The sequence below is a fragment of the Mauremys mutica genome, chromosome 8 (genome assembly GCF_020497125.1).
Source record: "Mauremys mutica isolate MM-2020 ecotype Southern chromosome 8, ASM2049712v1, whole genome shotgun sequence".
In the NCBI taxonomy this organism is placed as follows: domain Eukaryota; kingdom Metazoa; phylum Chordata; order Testudines; family Geoemydidae; genus Mauremys; species Mauremys mutica.
This window is the reverse complement of record NC_059079.1, coordinates 22,592,582-22,615,495: the sequence shown is the minus strand read 5'-3', so window position 1 is coordinate 22,615,495 and position 22,914 is coordinate 22,592,582. Positions and strand designations below refer to the sequence as shown.

Sequence of the window (22,914 nt, the reverse complement as noted above, 5' to 3'; positions counted from 1 at the left end):
TTTAAATCTTACCTCTGAACCTACTTGTTTTCTGTGGTTTCAGTTAGCTCATGAATGTTGCTTTACAATAAGTACTTTCACAGAACTATTTCCCCCTCCATTAGAGGAGTGTTAGTTATTTAGTCTTCTGTTTTTTTCTGAATTTAATAGTTTAAAAAGGACTGGATTGAAGTAAAAAAATCTCTCATTATCTGCAGAACACCTACATTTCCCTCCGCCTCTACCCCCATCACCCCAGTGTGCTTCAGCATGAACCTAGATGGACTTTGTGCTCATTCAGTCTTCATCCTCTCTGCTGAGCATGCCAACAAAAGTGCCAATTAGTACAAACCAGGGTGTTAATTCTGGTGATGTTGACACTTCTCTACTAGGAACTGAACTGAAGTCTGAGTTGCTGTCTAATAAAATTCTTTTAAAAATATCAGGTTTAGAAAGAAAATCCATTACCTAAAGCAAGTGTTTTCCCCAGGGCAGTCTCACTGCCTGGTCCTTCCCATAAACTGCGAGTGGGTCCCAGCTAGATCAGAGACAGAGAGGAACCCTAGTATGGAAGAAGGTTGAGAAATACCACCCGAATATAATATGGACCAAAGTTTCAACATGCCTTCTTAACTGCATCACTCAGTTGTTTGCAGAAGCCTCCAGTTACACAAATAATTCCTATATTGACACCACCAAGTGGATATTTTTGAATACAAATGAGGTGACTGTACAACTGATTATAAAACGGTGAATATAGTCGCCAATGTGCTCTATATTACCTTCTTTGTAACTTCTTGTTGTTATCCTGCATTCCTTGCCTACCAGCCCTATTTCAGGAAATCGGAAGTGTCTGTTTCCATAAGTTAGCCTAGTTTTGTTGTTTTGTAAGTCAGTAATTTCAACTTAAGCAGCAGAATTGAGAACACAAATAGTTGTGCATTTATGATTATGTTTGCAATTGTGAATCCTTCATTACAAAAGTTATTCTGAACACATAATATTAAACACTTCAAGAAATGTATTTTAAAAAAAATGAGATTGAGTTAATTGTTGCCAGGGCAATGCAAAGGAGATGATATGAGAAGTGATTGAAATGAGGCTGGAAAGTGATAGGCTAACAGATTCATGACTAAAAGCATGTTTTGATAAGGAGGGGCTGGACTGCAGCCTCCAGTGGAACTCCTCTTTCCCCACCCCCACCACCTCAGTAGCAGATTCTGCAGGAAGAAATCCTTTCAAGGGTCCCCTCACTGAATTCCTCCAGATCATTCTGTCAGGGAGGGAGAGCCATAGGGCTCACGCCCAACCTTGGCGGAACCCCAGGAGTCCATAGAAAGCAATGGCTGACGCTGGACCTCAACAGCTGCATGGCTCTGTTGCATTCACATACTAGGGACTTCCCCTGACTGCAGCTGCTCCTGGGATCCCCAGACAGAACTCACAGAGAAGATAATACAACTCTAAGAAAAGAATATCTGAGTAGGCCTAATCTCTGCCCCCTCCCTGAGTGCAGAACATGCACTCAGCTTGTGGAGCATAATCTACAGGATCTGGAGAAAGGGACGAGACAGTGCCACAGAGCCCTCACTTCCACACTGGAGAGGAGCTTCCCTTCCATACAGAGATCTGTGGAGGAAGCAATGATCCCACCAAGGGTATTCATGTCACCACAAATCTTTTGTTAAATTCTTTGATATTAATAAAGGAATAGCACTGGTTTCCAACAAGACTTTAAAGACATTTTATACAAAGAGCAGGAGATGTATGAGTATGTCTGGTACATTTACTCATGTGTATTCTATGTACACACAAACCAAGATAAACTTTTTTTAATGCTAATAGCCTCTACAAGGGGTTATGAAGTGCCAATAAATGAAGCTTGGATATACTGAGTTATTGATGTGCTGTTTTGTCTGTGTTTTAAGCAGAAACACGCTAAAAGATAAATGAGCTGATTAATCATGCCATTCACTCTCACCATTTCCTGTGTAGAAGAGGAAAAACGTACCTCATGATGACCAGCTATTGTAGCAATATGAAGCGCCGTAAGAGCTCCGTATCCAACTTGCTGAATGTCAGCTCCACCATGCAGCAGGGCTGTCACAAGTTCTGCACTGTCCTACAATGCACACATTTCAAATGTTTTTGTTAGGCCAATAGGCATCTCTAAAGCTGTGTCTCTCCCTGATTTTATGAGCTATTTAAATATCACTTAGCCTCAGAACCATTTTTAAATGCTCGGATGGACTATTTTAAATATCAGAACCATTAGAGTGTCAAACCCAGAAGAAGGGCACATTAGAACTTCTCCGGATCTACAATGGAAATTCCACAAATACACAGGATAGTGTGCTGAATGCCAGATTTATGAGCGTGGTGTTTTGGATGGGTCTCCTTGTTGACAACATAATGGGCTAAAGCTCTGCTGATATTCCTGCGAGATATAACAGTGGAAATCATAGTAATAATAACAATTTGTTGAGACTCTAAGATCAGTTCACTCAACCGTGTGTTATGAGGGACAATATCCAATTGAGGTGGATATTATTGAACTCATTTACAAAGGGGTAAACTTATGCACAGAGAAATGAAGTAGCTTGCCTGGGGTCATTCAGTGAATCAATGGCAGAACCATGAACAGAAGCCAGGACAACTCCCAGTCCCCTATTCTAACTGCAAAACTAGAGTTGTTCCTGTATTGAGCCAAATCCTCAGCCAACTCCAATGGAGTTATGGTAATTTATATCAGCTGAGTATATTGGCCCTGTCAGCCATCTTGGAAATAAAGCATCTTCAAATGACTATTCAGCATCCACTAGCGGCACACACAACATTGCCTGTCATTCTGACTAGTACTGTCCCATTATTTCCTTGTACTTCACTGTCTGTCTGTATCCATCCATTGTCTCATGTCTTAGACTTAGATTGTACTCTCTTTGGGGCAGGGACCAGCTCTTTGTTTTTACTGTTCTGTGTTGATCTGCTTAGGATAATGGGGTCCTGTCTATACCTAGGGCTCCTAAATGCTACAGTAAAAAATCATAAATAATAAGACCACAACAGCAAGAGATGCTCAAGCTTGTGCCGCCACCACAGCTCCTTCTCCCTGTATTATATACAAAAATGAGCATAGACCATGAATGAATCAGCATTACAGAACATACAGTGGAGATGTGACTGCTGACCCAAGCCATTTTGTTAGTGTTGAAAATATATGTGTTCAGCTTATTGGAGCAATTATCAACTTCCATGTTTTCCCTAACACCACCCTCCTTGCCAAATTTTAATTCAAAAAAGAAAAGCAATCTTTTTAGGCCCAAGACTATGGAAGAAGGTTCTGTATTACTGGATGAGCTATTTTGACCTGAATTTAGTGAGGAAAAACCCCCTGAAAATAAAATGGCCTAAACTGGGAATTCCTTGGAGAATTCCTTTCCCAAGTGATGACTCGGTCCAGTCTACTTAGCTCTGCCATGATCCCATCAAATCTCACAAGGTAATCTGGCCACAGTCCAGACAAAGGGAGTGCCATTAAAAAGTCATCCTTTACCAGCACTTACCACACCATTGTATCTGGGATCTCTATATTTCCCTATGCGTTCCATATACAATAGATGTTATGGTGTGTTAACTGTTGGTAAATCCTGCAGCCTTAACATTTCAAATGTCCTGCAAAAGAAATTTCAGATTGTATATTTACTCCGAAATTCACAGTTTGCAATGGTTTGCTTAGCAGTCAGAGCACAGAAAAAAAGCATTGTGTGACTTGGGTGACTAACTAAGATCCTGATTCAAGAAATCACTTAAGCATATGCTTAACTTTAAGTATAATCCTAAATTTCATTGGCTTCACTGTATGCATTGAAAAATGTGAGCAGACAATGCAGCATTTACTAAAGAAACTCAGAAATTAGTCCCATCTAATGAATACTTGAGAGTAAGGCAACAAAATTCCTATAAGGCACTTAGCTAATTGTGCATCATTGCACATGAGTGCAAGTTTTCTTTATGACTGCTATAGAGCATCATCCTACATTCTGAAGCATAAGACTTGATTACCCTTATTATTTTGGTTGGCACACGTCAATGTAATTGTTATCAGTAGTCATAAAATCAAACTAGTATAAGAATTACAGAAATAAACAAAGAAATAGCAAGTTATCATAGTCAGGGCTGTCCCTAGTGGAGGCGCGGGGCCCAGGGTGGAAGTGACGATTCCGTCACTTTCGGGATCAACTGCGCCCAGTGCTGGCCAATCGCACCGGCCTGCGGGACCCCCAAAGCACGGGGCCTGAAACGGTCGCCCCGATTTGCCATACCCCAAAAAAAGCTATGATCACATTACAATAATTAGGAAAGAAAAGACAGTCTTGTGATGAGCGAATAGAAAGCTAAGCCAGGAACTTTCAGTTCCAGTTCTGCCAATAGATTTACTGTATAACTTTGGGCAAGTCACTTACTCTCTCTGTGCATTCAGTTTCTCTGTCTGTAAAATGTGGATAATAACAGTGCTTCAGGGCAGGTGTTGTCCTTATTTTTCGGCTTCATTAATCGCCAATCACAATGTCAGTTCTTAACAACAGATAAAATAAAAAGTAAAATAAAATAAACAAATATTACTGCTGGTTGGGAAACTTTTTAGCTGAAACAAAATTGTGACAAAAAACAAGGCGGAGAAGCAGCAAAGCTTTTGTGAAAATGTTTTTCTTTCTGTAACCATAATCATAACAATACTTCTCTAACTCACAGACATGTTGTGAGGTTTAATTAAACAGAATTCATGAAAGATGCTAAGTCCATAGTATGTGTGCAAACATTTATACATAATTTTCCTATATATTGTATGCAAGGCATAAAGATTTTCATTGGGATTAGTAATTTAGAGAGAGCAGACTACCAAACATACTGACTTCTCATTTCTAATTTACCTTGTAAGCTGCCAAATGCAGAGCTGTAAATCCATTTCTTGTTAACCTGGATGGACGCAAGCCTTTTAGCATAAGAGTTCTAATATGGGATTTGTTACCTTTATAATAAAAATTGGAAAGAGAAGTCATTTACAGAAAAGAACATGCAAATGAAGGCAATCAGCTAAGAGCTTCCACACTTAGTGTGTGGCTGCAGATTTGTCAGTTTCTTATTATTAAGCTCAGATCAAATCTCAACACTTTTATTCACATTTGCAGTACTCAAAATGCAAGCAATAGTCCTTGTAACAGACAGTGTTACTTGGATTTAGAATTAAATGGTAGACTGTGGTGGCCTTTGCATGGGTGTACAATGAGAAGGGAATGGATTGCTCTCCATCCTAGCGTCCCCTGACTTTCTAGTGACTCCAAAGTGGACAGGGGAATGATGACACCTTCAACACGTGGCAGGCACCAGCCCCTTATGGTACCAGTCACCATCAGGCACAATCTAGCCATTAACAGGAACACTTGTGGCACTGGGCATCTATTCGCTTGCTAATCTCATTCACATCTTTGAGGGAGGACTTTTTAGAGATATTTGAGGTGCTATAGAGCACAAACTCCTCTTTCAGCATGAGACTCCCTCCCTCCCTCCCTCCCTGCCTTACAAGTTGGGTTTCCTGGACACCTACCTTGTCAATTGATCCTTCCAAAAGTGACGCTCCACCCGGTGCCTTTACAGTTTATTGTTACTGGGATAGTAGTTTATAGGAATACTAGTGAACCATAACATGAAGACACTCATCTCCTGCCACCTCTGTCTTATTCACTTAAGTGCTGTGATCCATATTATGGCTGCCTCCTGCACAGCTATGCTAGAAGAAGGGTTGCCACAATTTAGCTCACATTGTGACTACGCAATAACCCATTTCTTAATGAACTCTCAACATGTGGCAGGGCACCACTCCCTTATGGTACCAGTCAGCATCAGGCACAATCTAGCCATTAATGGGAACAGACTGTTCTAAAACTGCCTAAAACAACCCTGGTGTTCTCTCAAGTCTTGCAGGCACTAGAAGCTAATGGAAAGCTCCCACTGATTTCAATGGTGCATAATCAGGGTCTCACTGATTATACATCTGGGCCCAGATTCAGCAAAGCATTTAAATGCATGTTTAAGTGCCCTGTGGCACTGAAGCCTTAGGGTACAATTCTCTTTGATTCTGAATGCTGACCTCTGTTGCATATTGTGGAACAAGTGCAAAATGCATGAGCACAGTGTGGACAAGAGATCTGCAGTATGGAGTGCCCAGATGATCTCTCACATGACTTTTCTTGTTCTCCTGGTTTGCTATCTGCAAGAATCTCATCAGAGAACATTCTGGGCTAGAAGATTTGATTTTTATTTTATCATCATTATTATTATTTTAATTCGCCACATTGTAAAACATTTTCACAATATTAAAAAAAGGAAATGTTATTTCTGTGGGAAAAGAGTATCAAAAATTCAACTTTTATACCAGTCTACAATGTGTATATTTCATATAGAATTATACTATCCCTTGATTACAAAATAAATATAACAACTAATTTCAAGTTAGTTGCACATCTGTACTTAAATATGCGTCAGAGGTGATTGGAATTTTTGCTACACTGAAGAATGATTTAGAAAGGAGCCCAAAGTTTACTTGGAGCCACTCCACCTTGTTGCTACAGTTTAGAGTGTTGTAACTAATGCTTACCTGAGCATCAACAAGGACAATGCAAAGAAGGCAAATAGTTTAAAAATATAATGTTCCTGTGGGTTATTAAACAGACCAAATCACTAACCATGTAAATAACATGCTTAAAGAGTATGAAAGTTCAAATACTTACCACCGCAAATACAACATAAATGAAGAAGAGAGAGCCCATTTTCTGTGCGGTAATTTAAATTGACTTTGCTGAAGGCTTCATCGGAGCTGAAAAAAAGAGATTTTACAGATGATCACAGTTTTCAACTTTTAGCATATTTTCTTTTATTTGAAAAATTTGAAAAGAGAAATCTCACTATAGTTTCACTCATTCACAACACTGTAAATCCAGAGGTACTTCACTGATGTCAATGGATTAATCTACGTTTCTACTGTTGCAAGTGAAATCAGAATCCAACCCTTACTTTTTCCTGAGCTATATTTCTATTTTGATATTATTTCTATACATACATATACAAACAGTTACGTTAGAAGAATAAAGGGAGAAGAAAGCTTCTTTTAAGAAAAAAAATAAACTGCTATAAGTAGAAAGATTCCTTCTTCTCCCTCCACTCCATCTTTCAGCTACAGCGGCACAGGAGCCAGAAAACAGAGCTGTAAACAGGGGAGTTTGAGTGGGAGTTTGGGGGGAAGACCAAGAGGCAGGCAGAGGAACAGACAGTCTAGTGAAGGGAGTGTGTGGTGTTCTAGCAGTGTTTTGGTGCTTGTTGGGGTGGGTTTTTTGTTTGTTTGTTTGTTTTGCTGTGGGTGGTGGTGTTGTGGTTTGCTTTGTTTCCCAGATTTACAGGATATAGGTGGGAAGCCTATGACAGATACAGAGGCAGCAGTGGTAGTGACCCAAGCAGTGGAAGAGACAATGAAGATGACTGGATGTGGAAGCTGCGGCATCTACATGATCCTGGAGGGGGTACCTGAAAAAAGTTTCATCTGCATTAAATGCCACCTGATAGAGCTGCTGGAGGAAAAGATCCGAGGACTGGAGATGCAGGTGGAAACTCTGAGTTTAGAAGGGGGTTCGAGCAGATGATGGAGCAAAGACATGAGGAGTCTGAAGGGAAAAGCTCAGACTTGCAGATGGAAGCAGGACCAAAGAACTCTGAGGGGAGACTGCTGGGTGAGGAAAGTGGACAGTGAAAGCATGTGGCTAAGAGAACCAGGCAGAGGAAAAGACAGACTAATGTAGGAGAAATAGAGCTCAGGAACAGGTTTGCGGAGTTGGAAAATGAAGAAGGGGCACAGCAGGTGGTCACTGAAGGTGAGAGGGAAAGGAAGAAGAGAAGAGCAGCTAGTCCTATAGGAAGAGGGGAAGAGTCAATGGAGATAACAACACCAAATATAAGCCCCAGGAGGATACGGGATGGGTTGTGGAGGATTGCAAGGGTGAATAGGAATCAAGAGGATTTGCAGCCAGAGGGTACAGGAGATAGACCGGAGAATGGCACCATCACCAGGAAAAGGCAGGTCTATGTGATTGGGGACTCCTTACTGAGAATAACAGACAGGCCTGTAACCAGAGCTGATCCAGAAAACAGAAGGATGTGCTGTCTGCCAGGTGCTATGTCATAGGTTTCTCCCCCACTTGGAGCTGTTGGGTTCCAAGATGGGGACCTGCATGGACTTCTCTAAACTAAAATCCTAGTTTAGATTTGGTTTTTGCTATACCAGAGCTGATCCAGAAAACAGAAGGATGTGCTGTCTGCCACGTGCTAAGATACGGGATGTGGACCTGAGGCTGAAGAGGATCCTAATGGGAGTGGGAAAGAATCCACTGATTGTCCTTCATGTGGGAATGAATGATATGGCTAGATTCTCACTGAAACGTATCAATGGAGACTATGCCAGGCTAGGGAAGACGCTTAAGGAAATTGAGGCTCAGGTGATCTTCAGTGGGATTCTGCCTGTTGCTAGAGAAGGGCAACACAGGTGTAACAAGATTATGATGATCAACAGATGGCTCAGGCAGTGGTGCTATAAGGAGGGCTTTGGGATGTATGGCCACTGGGAGGCATTCATGGACAGAGGACTGTTCTCTCGGGATGGACTTCACCTGAGTAATAGGGAAGTAGACTTCTAGGATGGAGGCTGGCACAACTGATTAAGAAAGCTTTAAACTAGGAATTGAGGGGACATGGTTGGGAGATGTCCAGGTAATCGCCATGATGGATTTTAACATTGAGAGGGAAGAAAACAAAGTAAGAAAGGATACTGCCATGGGTAGGAGAATGGACATAAGGAGTATGGGTAGTGTAGATACCATTCTAATAGGTGATACTGGGGGCAGAATGTCTGGGCTAATCGGGTAAAGAATGTGAGCAAAGCCAAACAGCAAAAATTAAGATGTTTGTACATCAATGTGAGGAGCCTAGGTAATAAAATGGAGGAACTAGAGTTACTGGTGCAGGAAGTGAAACTGGATATTATAGGGATAACAGAAACATGGTGGAATAATAGTCATGACTGGAGTACAGGTATTGAAGGGTATGTGCTGTTTAGGAAAGACAGAAATAAAGGCAAAGGTGGTGGAGTAGCATTGTATATCAATGATGAGGTATACTGTAAAGAAATAAGAAGGGATGGAATGGATAAGACAGAGTCTGTCTAGGCAAAAATCACATTGGGGAAGAAAGCTACTAGAGCCTCTCCTGAGATAGTGCTTGGGAGGAAATTAGTTAGGGAAGTGGATTGGACTGAAGAACTTGAGGATCTAAAGGTGGAGGAGGTCTGGAATTACTTCAAGTCAAAGTTGCAGAAACTATCAGAAGCCTGCATCCAAAAAAGGGGAAAAAATTAATAGGCAGGAGTTGTAGACCAAGCTGGATGAGCAAGCATCTCAGGGAAGTGATTAAGAAAAAACAGAAAGCCTACAAGGAGTGGAAGATGGGAGTGATCAGCAAGGAAAGCTACCTTATTGAGGTCAGAACATGTAGGGATAAAGTGAGAAAGGCTAAAAGCCATGTAGAGTTGGACTTTGCAAGGGGAATTAAAACCAATAGTAAAAGGTTCTATAGCCATATAAAGAAGAAGAAAACAAAGAGAGAAGAAGTGGGACCGCTAAACACTGAGGATGGAGTGGAGGTTAAGGATAATCTAGGCATGGCCCAATATCTAAACAAATACTTTGCCTCAGTCTTTCATGAGGCTAAGGAGGATGGTAGGATGACAAATGGGAATGAGGATATGGAGGTAGATATTACCACATCCAAGGTAGAAGCCAAACTCAACCAGTTTAATGGGACTAAATCGGGGGGCCCAGATAATCTTCATCCAAGAATATTAAAGGAACCGGCACATGAAATTGCAAGCCCATTAGCAAGAATTTTTAAAGAATCTGTAAACTCAGGGGTTGTACTGTATAACTGGAGAATTGCTAACATAGTTCCTATCTTTAAGAAAGGGGAAAAAAGTGATCTGGGCAACTACAGGCCTGTTAGTTTGACATCTGTAGTATGTAAGGTCTTGGAAAAAAATTTAAAAGGAGAAAGCAGTTACGGACATTGAGGTCAATGATAATTGGGACAAAATACAATATGGTTTTACAAAAGGTAGACCATGCCAAACCAACCTGATATCCTTCTTTGAGAAGGTAACAGGACTCTATATTGTTGATGTCTAGGACTTGAGTGAGAAGACCCAGGATATGGCCCGAGTCCAGGCAGGGCAGAAGTACTGTGAAAACAGAGTTCTCACATAAATTCCTTCCCCCAAAATACCATTAATGTCAATCAGAGTTATTCACTCTTGTGCATCAACAAGGATATGGACCCCACAGCAGCAAATTGTGTGATTAAATAGCCCTGTTTTCCCGCTTGGTTTATTGCATTGGAATGTGATATTTTAAAATCAATTTTAGAACTATTTCATTCAGACTTTCCATTAACTTCTATTAAAATGTTTCTGGTTTTGGCATGTGCAATTAAAATATAGCTATAAGCCACATCCATCCTAAGAAAGAAATGCAATTTCCTTTCTTTTTGCCCTCTCTAGAGTAATCGCACATAAAGCTTTCGGGCAGCTGACCACCACTTATCTATTGTGACATTGGAAGTTCAGTTTAGTTTTAATTTTCCTCTACATTTTTGGAATGTCATGCTAAGTTTTAATATAGCCTAATGATTTTATGGTGCTTGCAACTTGGTGAGGTGACTAATTAAAATGAAGTAATTATTATGAATAGATTTCTAATAATCTCTCTCTCAAAAAGGATCAATAGCCATTCTGACTCATTAAAAAAAGAATCCATCATTCACACTGGAAACTTGCATCTTTTTTCTGCAAAAAATACAGAACATACTTTTAAAAAATGTTAGTCTATGTATTTTTATGATTCATTAAGCTCTGTTCTCCACGTGTACAACTCAAGTGACCTCTTTTCCAGAACAGCGCATGTCAAAGCCGCAAAAGGGAATTCATTAATAAAAATAAACCTAGAAAAATTGACAATAAAATTAATGAATAAATTAAAGCTGCCTCATGCTTTGCAAATAAACATGTACAATATATTTTATAATATAATAGACAATTACATTAGGCATTCCTGACATATTATGGAAAGGCATTCCTGACATATTATGGAAAGGCACTAACCTCTGCATAGTTACAGTTTTACCCATCTCCCCTTATAAAGCCCTCAATAAACAACCACTGTAACTTGGCTTGGATAATTCCGGAAGGCCTGGAAAGTGCTACATTTATTCTTGAAGCAAGGGAGAATGTTTCTGCGAAGTATGAAGGAAATTGATCAATCTGATTTTGAGTTACAGGTAATTAAATAATAACCCTGATAGAAAAATGTTAGACAAAAACCAAAATTTCCAGTCTTCTCATAGGGCAAATCATCTCATTACTACTCCTTCAAAATTCAAAGTAGTTACATCTCTTTGAAAACTGCTGTGTGGACAATTCAGGCCCCATTGATATCAACAGAATTTTTTGCCAATGACTTCAGTGAGATTAGGATCGTCACTATGGACTTGGTTCAGCAGAACACAAAATACAAACTTAATTTGGACATGCTTAAATCCATCCTGATTCAGCAAAGCACTTGAGCATGTTTAATTTTAAACATGTGCATAAGTCCCATAGATGTCTATTAAATGTTATACAATTCCCCCTCCAAATGTAAAACCACTGTTAAAATGAGTTCAGAACCCGGGCCTGTTTTAATAAGTTATTCATTTTAAGTACAGACAAAAGCCTTTAAACCAGAAACTTGCACCATCATGGCTGATGGCTTTTTGCAATGAATTATTCCATCTTTAGAATTTTTTTTGAGGGGGGGTGGTGGAACAGTGGGCTTGGCATCAGCAGAGCCGAGTGAAATTTAAAATTTCCATCCCATGGGAAATTCCAACATTTCCACATTTAGTTTCACACCAAATTGGGTTGAGAAGTTTAAATTTTCAAAAAAATTTTCCAAAAAATTTCAGTTTGGAAATGTTGAAAAATTTTGTTTGAACATTTTCAACAAAAACAAAACATTTTGATCAAAACAAAATATTTCAACATACCTTCAAATCAAAATGTTTCTTGTTTGGTTTGTTGAAGTCATTTGAAATGCTTTCAAGTATCAGAGGTGTAGCCGTGTTAGTCTGGATCTGTAAAAGCAGCAAAGAGTCCTGTGGCACCTTATAGACTAACAGACATTTGCAGCATGAGCTCTCGTGGGTGAATATTATTGAACTACCTTGTTATCTCTAGCCTGCTTCTTGCTTGCATATATATACCTGCCCCTGGAGATTTCCACTACATGCATCCGATGAAGTGGGCATTCACCCACGAAAGCTCATGCTCCAAAATGTCTGTTAGTCTATAAGGTGCCACAGGACTCTTTGCTGCTTGAAATGCTTTATTTCAAGTTAGTTCAGCATTAAACTGCATTTTCCAATTGTGGGGCATTGCCTCATGGGAGTTGTAGTTCAGAAACCTCATGCCTCCCATTTGTCCCTTTGGGCCAGGCTCCCTGGCTGGATTATACCACCCATGACAAATCTCGATTCATGTTACTCCTGTGATGCATCTTGCTTGGCCAAAGGGAAATCCACATTGTATTATGGGAGATATAGTCTTCCAAGGAGCTCAGCCCGTAGAAGAGAATGGGGCCCCAAACTCCACGGCATTCGTTGATAGGCAAATAAATACAAGTTGGTGTTTTATTGAACTGATTTGAAATGAAACATTTCGGGTCAGTTCAACAAAACAAAATATTCTGATCAGGTAAAAACAACCCAAAATTTCATTTCAAGTTTTCCAACAGAAAATTTCATCATAAGCAAGATTTTTCCACAGAAAATTTCAAGTTTGTGGAAACCGCATTTCCCATCACAAAATCATCCCAACAGAAATTCTGGACACGCTCCAGCGACTAACTTAGAATAGGCTCTCAAACCTAGGTCTTTAGGCCCATTCCATTAGGAATGATATTCTAGTAAAAAAAAAAAAGGGGGTGTGTGTGGAACTGATACATATGAATATGTAAATCCCATTAATAAAACCAAGAACTAGACTCCTTTCTGAAAAGTTGCATGTGTTTGTGCATATGTTAGTTTGACTAACTTTCCACATCTGTCACTTAGATGGCAGGTATTAAGCATTCAGGGAGCTTGCTGGCCTTATTTCTATTTTCTTAATGTAAACTATTCTGATACGGAATAATTCTTCCACACATTACAGTCACATTTTTTTCTTTAGTGACTGTTCTTCATTTACCACTTACTTTTTACTAAGGAAAACAAAATGTTTTGCTCACTATAAAGAAAATCTCATTCTTCAAATATATTATAGCTCCATACGTGTCCTCTCAGGCATAGCATGATTAATGATACTGATGTAAGGCCCATCTATTCTTTCAGATTTTCCTTGAGGGGTGATTGTGGGAAAGAAACTCCAGGGGTTGGGGGAAAACTCCTTTTTGTTAACATGTTACCCCCCACCCCCAACCCTATGCTTGGAATTTATGTTTCAATACATTTTGGTGCATGATTTGAGAGATGGATTGATTCATTTGATGGCTGAATTTTAAGAGGAGTTTCAAAATATCCAAATATGATTATATTGGAAAATCATGTTTCCAGCCCTCCCTTCTAGAGCTCAGTGACATAAAACAAATGGTAGCATTGAAGGGGATGCTGTCAAGTTCAAAACTCACATATTTTTAAAGATCAAATTCCCTTCCCTATTAAAAAGACCTCATATATTACTAAAAATTTAATTTTTCACCACTTAGGCCATTTGTTTACATTTTCATTTTCTCTCAACATGGAAGAGGAAAATAGATTTTCAGTTTCTCTGGTTTATAGTCAATTTGTACTCAGTTACACTTAGTGGTTCTCATACTCTGACAGCAATGGTTTAGTTGCAAACACTGTAAGGGAATGTTTATGTGTTGAAAAGGCTTCCCTGGTATTTATTTTTTTTAAATTCATAAAACCATTTCCATTGGTCTTAGATTTTGATGAAATTTGTGGTTACAAAGTCTAAATTTGAGTTCCCCAGAGTGTGCTTCAAATCCCCTTCTGAACAAATAAGTTCCTCTTTCAGGAAGTTACTGTGATCAGCTACCCTTCGGAAAAGGATGGGACTGAGGTTAAGGCACTGCACTGACATTCAGGTGATCTGGGTTCAATTGCCAGCTTTGCAACGGATTGCTGGTGTGACCTTGGGCAAGTCATTATATCATCCTGTGCCCAGATACCACAGCTGCAAAATGGAGATAACACTTATTTTCTTCTACCCTTTGTCTGCCTCAATTATTTAGACAGTAAATTCTTCATGGCAGATACTTTCTCCCCCTTGTGCTTGTACAGAGCCTAACACAATGTCTATCTGAAGTTTGTTGTGGCCTCTAGACACTGACATAATACAAACAGTAAACATGACTGTCATAAATAAACAGATCAGGGTTAAGGTCTCTTTTACCTGGAAAGGGTTAACAAGCTCAGTAACCTGAGAAACACCTGACCAGAGGACCAATCAAGGGACAGGATAATTTCAAATCTCTGTGGAGGGAAGCCTTTGTCTGTGTTCCTTGTTTGCTCTGTGTGCTCTCTTTGGATCTAAGAGAGGCCAGACATGTCTCCAAGTTCTCCTGGAGTATTTCCTACTATCCAGTATAGTGAGTATTAGAAAGGCGAATTAGTCTTATAATTTGATTTCTACATTTGCAATTGTGTGTTTGCTGAAGGAAATTCTTTATTTCTGTTGCTGTTACTGATTATGCTGAGGAGGAGGGAGGGGGAAGTCTCTCCAGTTTTTATAGGTTAGACTCTGTGTATTTTTGCATCCTGGTAATACAGAGAGAGTGTACTTTTTTCTTTCTTTAATAAAATCTTTTCTTTTTAGGACTTGATTGATTCTTCTCTTGTTTGCATTTTCAAGGGAAGGGGAGGGGGAGGTGAATCCCTCTTTGTTTGATTCAAGGAGTTTGAATCAAGGTATTTTTCCCAAGGACTAGGAAAGGGGAGGGGGAGGTGAGTCCCTCTTTGTGTTGAGTCAAGGATTTGACTCGGTGTGTATCTCTCCGGAGCAGGCTGGAGAGAGGGAAGGGGGGGAGGGGAACTGGCTGTTTCTCTCTCTCTGGTGAGATTCAAGGGGTTTGAATCTGTGTTCCCAGGGGAAGTTTTTGGGGGAACAGGCAGTGTGTCAGACACTTAGAAAACTGACTGGTGGCAGCGAGAACCAGATCTAAACTAGGATTTTAGTTTAGAGGAGTCCATGCAGGTCCCCATCTTGGAACCCAACAGCTCCAAGTGGGGGAGAAGACCTATGACAATGACCATAACCATTTTTGGCATGTGACAATCCAAAGCATACCCTGTAACAAGTTGTGCAATAGTAGACTGACAGCAGAGGGCATATGTGATAATATCAAGAACATCAGTGCGAATAGATGAACAGTGTGAATTGTGAACTCTTTATTTATATAATAAAGCTACATGTTTCTTGCTTTTGGAGGCTGTTTCTTTGCAAAGCATGTCACATAAAGTGAAATTCCAGACACAACATTAAAAATCTACACAGATGCAAATACGTGCCACCATAATTTTGATATTGTTTTTGGGAAACTGCATTTAGCCTTACCTTCCTTTTAGCCACCAAGTCTGAGCACAGGAAAGAGAACACTTTTTCAAAAATCTTCTGCAAGTGGTATGTTATGAGGAAAAATGTACTAGCAGAGTGCACAAGACTTGCCACTCCATATTTCTTCTCCAACAATCTGATAACCAACTTCTCCCTGGCCTCTAACGTGTTTCTCAAAATTATTTTTCTTCCTCACTGAACAAAAGGTTTTCTCTTGTGTGGGAGTATCTTACCAGGCTCATTTAATGTCTCCTCAGAAGTGACAGAGCCACACAGAATAATTATGCCATTACTATTAATCTTGGACAAAAACTATAGTCTTCATACCAGATTCTGATTTTAGATTCACATAGGAAGACTGACCAATTCCAGTGACCCATGGTGGATTGGAGAGCTGAACCTGTCGATAGATATTTCAACCCTGATTAAAAGTCAAAAGTCCACTTTTCAGATGTCAGTAACAGAGGGCCCAACCCTGCAATGTGCTAAGTATCAGTAATTCTCATTGGCTTCAGTGGGAATTAATAGCATTCCCCACCTAACAAGAGAAGGTTCATTGACACATTTAGGGGTCCTACACTTGGTTTCAGGACAAAGTGGTCAGCTTCCCGTGGCCAGCTAGCCACATAATGAATTATTTTCTTCTCTTTTACCTAATTGAGAGTCAAAAATACACTTTCTACTGCAGCTCAGTGGACTCAATGCTTCAAAGTGTTGAGCATTCTAGCAAAACATTTAAATACACACTTTAAAGTTAAGTCAATGGGGTACTTGCATGCTTAAAATTAAGCATGTACTTAAGTGCTTTGTTGGCTCAGAGCCAGAATGCTCAGCACTTTGCAGGATCCAGCCCAATATAATCAACAATCTGCATTTCAAATTGGGGGTTCAAACAATGGTAATTAACATAGCTGAGTGAATAATCATAATTAATAAGTTAGCTGACCAATTTTGCCTTTTTTATTTGTTAATTGTCGGGCAACAGAACACATTATTTTCTCAAGTGCATTTGATGTTTGAAATTATTTACTAGATAGTTTCTGCAAATTAACTCATGCACAAGCCATTTGTTGAGTGCATTCATTATTCGAGCTGCCTTGAATGGACACACAGCTCACATGGTACTATTATCCCTTTTAACCTATGGCTAGTGGAAAATTCAGGGTCTTGTAGCTTGTTCCAGTTAGGAGAAATTGACAATAGGTATTTCTTTTATGTAAGTTTTCTTTTCAAAGTCCCGTTTCCCTGAACGCAGAAGGAAACAAACAGCAGGAGACAGTTCCTTTGTTTGCTGATCCAAGCCTGCCTTCCCATCTGGTACTCTCTTCCCAAAAAGCTTTTTCTCTGGATTATGTTACCAGCCTTCTTGGCTTTCTCTAGCTGCTTTTAGCTGCCCCAGCCCCTGCATTTGGAAACCCCCACATGATTCAACTTTTACTCTACTTTTCCATGTGTCTGTATTTTGTGGGCTACTGTTATTTCAAGTACACCTCTACCCCGATATAATGCGACCCGATATAACACAAATTTGGATATAACGCAGTAAAGCAGCACTCCAGTGGATCAAAGCAAGTTCGATATAATGCAGTTTCACCTATAACGTGGTAAGATTTTTTGGCTCCCAAGGACAGCGTTATATTGGGGTAGAGGTGTACATAAAAGGTGGTTACAGGGAAGAGGGAGAAAAATTGTTCTCATTAACTTCTGAGGAGAGGACAAGAAGCAATGGGCTTAAATTGCAACAAGGGTGGTTTAGGTTGGACATTAGGAAAAACTTCCCATCAGGTTAGTTAAGCACTGGAATAAATTGCCTAAGGATGTTGTGGAATCTCCGTCATTGGAGATTTTTAACAGCAGACTAGACAAACATGTCAGGGATGTTCTAGATCAGTGCTTCTCAAAGTCAGGCCACCGCTTGTTCAGGGAAAGCCCCAGGCCGTTTTGTTTACCTGCTGCGTCCGCAGGTTCGGCTGATCACAGCTCGCTGCTCCAGACCAATGGGAGCTGCGGGAAGCGGTGTGGGCCAAGGGATATGCTGGCCACCCTTCCTGCAGCCCCCATTGGCCTGGAGCGGCGAACCGCGGCCAGTGGGAGCCGCGATAGGCTGAACCTGTGGACGCGGCCGGTAAACAAACCGACCTGGACCACCATGGGCTTTCCCTGAACAAGCGGCGGACCGGCTTTGAGAAGCACTGATCTAGAGAATACTTAGTCCTGCCTTAAGTGCAGGGGACTGGACTAGAAGACCTCTCAAGGTCTCTTCCCATCTTACGATTCTATGATTCTATTTGTTTCAGCCCTGATTACAATGGTTTCTTTACATTTATTCTGAATGTTAGGCAGTGGTCATGCCTGACCCATAACAGTATGTTATCTTATTGGATGAGTAGGAGTTTTAGAACCAGGTGTCTTGACAGAGTGACTACAATTAGGAATTTGAAATTACTTTCAGCAACTATTCTGCCTGCATCTTTGTGTAAAAATCTGCAAATATGCCTGCCAGTAGACTTGTTTGCCAAAGTATTTTTGGAGAATGAACAAAAGGAGGTATGTACACTGCTAAAGCAAATTCCTTAAAAAATTCAAACACATTTGCAGTAAAATTTTGGCAGTATTCACCCAGCTCTAGTAATAAGCAGCCATTAATCTTGGTACTAGGATGTGGGACACTGGCCCAGAATTATAAGGACTTACTCCTGAAAACAGATAGCGGATATAAATAGAATGCAGACATAGACTATCCATAATTGCAACACTCATTGACACATATATGAAAACATTTCCAACCACACCAACATTTAAAAGCTAATTATTGTTTCGAAATATAATAAACAAGTTTCCAGAATAATTTACCTAAAGACGTGTTTCAGTTCTGTGAACTCCTTTTCTTTGATCTGCAGGTCATCTTCTAATCTTTCTAAGATTATAGCATATGATTCACTAACTTTCTTCTTCCATTCATCTAACAAGAAAAAGCAAATATGATTCACAATATACTTCATGCCCTATAAAAAACTAGCACACTGATCACAATCTCCCAGTAATCAAAACAACTCCACTATCAAATTTACCAAATGATACTTTCAGTTTAAATTATGGATATTTGCAGTTTAAATGATATTATATGTATTATGCAAAAAGAGTTAGGAGTTTTTTCCTTGTGTAAAACAATATATATACACACACATACCTATGCTAGACATACATATTAGATATATCAATCTTTCTGGAAAACTCTTTTCATTTGAATAGTGAAAAGCTAAGCTCATAAGGTTGTATTTGTTAGTTCTAAATATCTAAGTTTTAACAGTATAGAAGTACAGAATAAAAATAGTTCTAAATTTTGTAATGTTCTAATTAAATATTAATTAAATCAACAAAAGAATCTAATTTAATGGTTTGAATAAATTTGCTGGCTTTTCTTCCTCTTTTTCTTTCATAGATACTGTATGTGATTTGAGTCAAGCCAATTTTCATATAGATTCGGAGCAATACAATATCTTATCCTTGAACTCAAGAGTATATTAGCAAATGAGTAAATTTGCTAAAGCTACATTTGCTGCTGGTTGATGGATTTCTATCATATTGCATTTGAAGAAGCAACATTAATTACCAGTGCAAGTTTGGGTTGGTCTAGATTTATAATTCCCCATTTGTTCAATATTTCTTCTTTGTTTCAGTAAAGTTCTTGCAGTAATGATTCCTTGTTCAAGTGCAGTGACAGTCCTACTGAAAAATACTTTGATAGTCTATGGCTAAAAATAAACCGTGTGCCAAATGGAATGTCATGCAACAATGACACAGAGCAAAACAGTGTGTGCTATGAAGTGTAAAATAATAAAGGTAACTAATCAGTCTGTTTAAAATACAGTGTCAAGAATAAATTGCAAATGTTTCAGCAGAAATATTTGCTTCCATCCGTTGACTACCCATACATAGGGGAGGGTGAGCAAACTGCCACCAGATCAGTGATGAGGACTAGACATGGAATTGACCCCCAATAAAAGAGTGTAATCCTATTGTGGGTAGGTTGTGTTTACCTCTGAGTACGCCTCTTTTGTACTCTTTGGCAACGCTTGTCCAGCTTGTTATGCCAATGAAGTATCATAGAATTGAACGGAAAAATTGATTCACCCGTTAGCTTAAGGTTATGGTGTATGTATGCATTTTGTGTCCTTGTTTCCTGATCCACCCCACAGGAGTTCAACCCTGGGGACAAGAAAACCAGCTGTACTGCCATCATTTCTGCTAGGGCAGTCCGGCCTGGGGTTCTATTGGAGTGCTAATGGAAGAGGTTGCCCTGGAGAATGCTGTACTGGTCAGCTCTCTTACCCCAAGAGGAGTGGGAGATGCAGTCCACATATATGGCTTGCATCCCTGCTGTAGGTGGACTTTCCACTATCAGGGACTGCAACTTGACATCGATCAGTGTCTTTAAGGAGGAAGTAAGGAAGGAGAGTAGTTTGGTTATCCTTGAGGCTTTAAAAAAATTAAAATAAGCAGTTTAGTGCTTTGGATTCTACTTACCAATGATCTGCTCTCTTGTCTGTCTGTCTTTCTCTCCCAACCCCTCCCAACCTCCACCCCCCAAAAAGTCTCTCTCATTCTTTTTCTCACTCCAATATTTTATTCATTCTGATCTCTGCACTTGTGAATCTTCTATTTAGTTTTTATACTGGTAGTTTAAAATAAATATTTAAAGTGATAGAATCAAGGTTAGAAAGCACAGCAATTGACCGTGACAGTTGTTCTGTATAAAATTTTTTACCTTAAGGATTCCAGTCAAGATAATATGTGCATGCATGCATATACACACATACGTACCTAAAACTTTTAATGTGCTACATCCCATTGTAAACAAACCAGCACTCCTGTTGTAGTTTCTATCACAGCATGACTGCACCAGTTTATTTACACACAAACTAAAGGATGTATTTTTAAATACTTTGAGTTGCCTTGACAATACACGCTGTGATATGCACCCAAATATCTGAGAAGACACCAGTCTCATAACTGATACTCCACCTCTAAGCAACTATCAAAGCTACAAACCTAACACCATAATGGGTGTCTATATTTACCAGCTTGTATTAACTTCATATTTATTTATTTTTCTTCAGATTCCTAAAATGCAGTTATGGGCACCCATCCAAATGTAGGTTCTGTGAATACTTAGCCCATAATTTAGAAACACAACATAAACAAAGGATTACCCATAAACATATTCACTTCTGTCCTACCCCCCACTTCCTTAGAAGCCTTAATGGAGAAAAAGAGATTAAACAGATCAATGTCTGTTTGTATTAATGTAACTTATGAAGATAGTTTGCTGAATAACCTATGTATTGAGGGTCTGTACTGTTGGGAGTTTTGTTATGGACATCAGTGGAGGCAGGATCTGGCCTTACTTACTGCATAAATATCCCTATCAGAGGAACTGTCTTATAAAAGGGGCCCAAAACTGTAAACTACCAGAAGTTTCAAGATCACTGACATAGACAGCAGAGTCAGGCTACAAACATCCAAGTGTTCTGTTTGGGATCAGTGAAAGAAATCCAGGAAAGCAGCATGGTAGGGTATTGTATGGAGAGTCAGAAGACACTTTTATTCCTGGCTCTGTCATTCATTTGCCTTATGACCTTGATCAAGGGCACCTCAGTTTGTACCCTAGTAAAATCAGAATATTAATGCTCACTGTAGAGTTCTTTGAGATCTATGAAAGAAGCCACTCCGGCAAAATAGCAAAACTAAAACCAGTAATGGGGGAACCCCACAGGCTCAGGTCCTTAAATTTGGATTCTTATCTGACCATATACCAGTTCAGCTAAGACCTGGGCGACCCCCTCCTCTGAGTAGCCCTGGAGCCACAATACTTGTCATCCTCTTTGGGGGAAGTCCCAGTGGTCCTGCTCCCCTATCCAGTGTAATTGGGACTGTTGTTTCTCCACCCACCCTATAAAATGAATTGTGTTGGCATTAAGAGTTTGTTCAATAACAGAAAACAATGACCAAAATGGTAACAAAGAAAAATCACAGTTTTATATCAGGCAATTTGCAAATTAAAGAAGTTGTAAATGCACTGATTGAACTCTTAGACCAGTTCTAATTAACATCCATACAGGTAACATTAAAAAGCCAAGAGCAATATTTTTCAGTAAACATAATCCTCAGAAATAATATCTACAGCACATTCAGCTGTACAGCTCTTGGATTAATTTTTACAGTTTTGTCTAAAATTTTATATTTGAAAATGTACAGCCGTCAAACTCGACCTTGCAAGAGCGCTGCATGCCAAATTCATTTCCCATTTCAGTCGATACAAGTTGTTTTCATGGAGTCTTTACAGGATTAGGCCCTTTGAAATTATCCTTATTTCAGATTAATTTCTTCCCATTCTAAGCATATCTATGTGGAAGGGCTGTAAGTCACTATTATCCATTTCAATATTGTTCCAGTAACATCCAGATAGATCACTGATAATGACAAGAACTTTAAAATAAGGCACATTATTATGAAAATGAAAGACAAGGGACTCAATAGCCTATAAAATGAAGCAGGTGTTTACAATGGCTCCTCTGTGACAGTGGATTAAAAGTACTGCTATTTTTGTTACCACAGTGTAACACTGGCATTTGCAAAGGGATTAATCTTCCACATGCCATCTATTGAGCTGCCAGTAGAAAAGAGAGAGAAAGCAAAGTGTGTGCGTTAGAGATTTAGGGACAAGAAGAGGATGGAACCACTGAGCTCTTGTATTACAGATAAATTCTCTTTCCAAGGCAATAGTAGTTTCTATTGAGATCCAAATCATTTTCACCCTTCTCTGTATTGCTATTCTCAATCTCCCCTATCTTTCTGGCACTTATGTCTTTCAGGCTTTCATTTGTTTTTTCATCTGCCACTCCTGATGTTCTTCTTTAAGTGCCCAATTTCTCAGATTTCAATTTCCTGCCTAAAAGGTTACTGAAATAATACTCCCCTCTCAAATTTCATAATATATACAGTATGGCCAAATCTCTTCATTATACCATGCTCTCAAAGCATTCAGGGAAATCATTGGGATGATGTTCATTATGAGCCCCATTATTGCACTACACAGCAAAACTAATTAAATAAAGAAAGCTGACATGAATAAAATCATTAAACACTCATCTTGGCTTTATTAGAGTCTGTACCGTCCTGCACAGTAACAT

The 22,914-nt window shown here is 39.4% G+C and overlaps 1 protein-coding gene across 3 annotated transcripts in view; it reads right to left on the bottom strand.

The window, feature by feature from the left end:
• LOC123375589 (serine/threonine-protein kinase TNNI3K) overlaps positions 1 to 22,914 on the bottom strand; it is a 188,329-nt gene that overhangs the window by 148,921 nt on the left and 16,494 nt on the right. Inside the window, exons 3-7 of one of the 3 annotated variants that reach the window (XM_045026600.1) lie at positions 20,054 to 20,153; positions 18,575 to 18,683; positions 6,768 to 6,853; positions 4,911 to 5,008; positions 1,991 to 2,101 (exon numbers count right to left, since the gene is read on the bottom strand). In XM_045026600.1, coding sequence (XP_044882535.1) covers positions 1,991 to 2,101; positions 4,911 to 5,008; positions 6,768 to 6,853; positions 18,575 to 18,683; positions 20,054 to 20,096 — 447 coding nt within the window. In that variant the 5' untranslated portion in view covers positions 20,097 to 20,153. Of the gene's footprint in view, positions 1 to 1,990; positions 2,102 to 4,910; positions 5,009 to 5,584; positions 5,620 to 6,767; positions 6,854 to 18,574; positions 18,684 to 20,053; positions 20,154 to 22,914 lie in introns of those variants that run through there. The other 2 variants (XM_045026599.1, XM_045026601.1) reach the window with 2 other exon arrangements.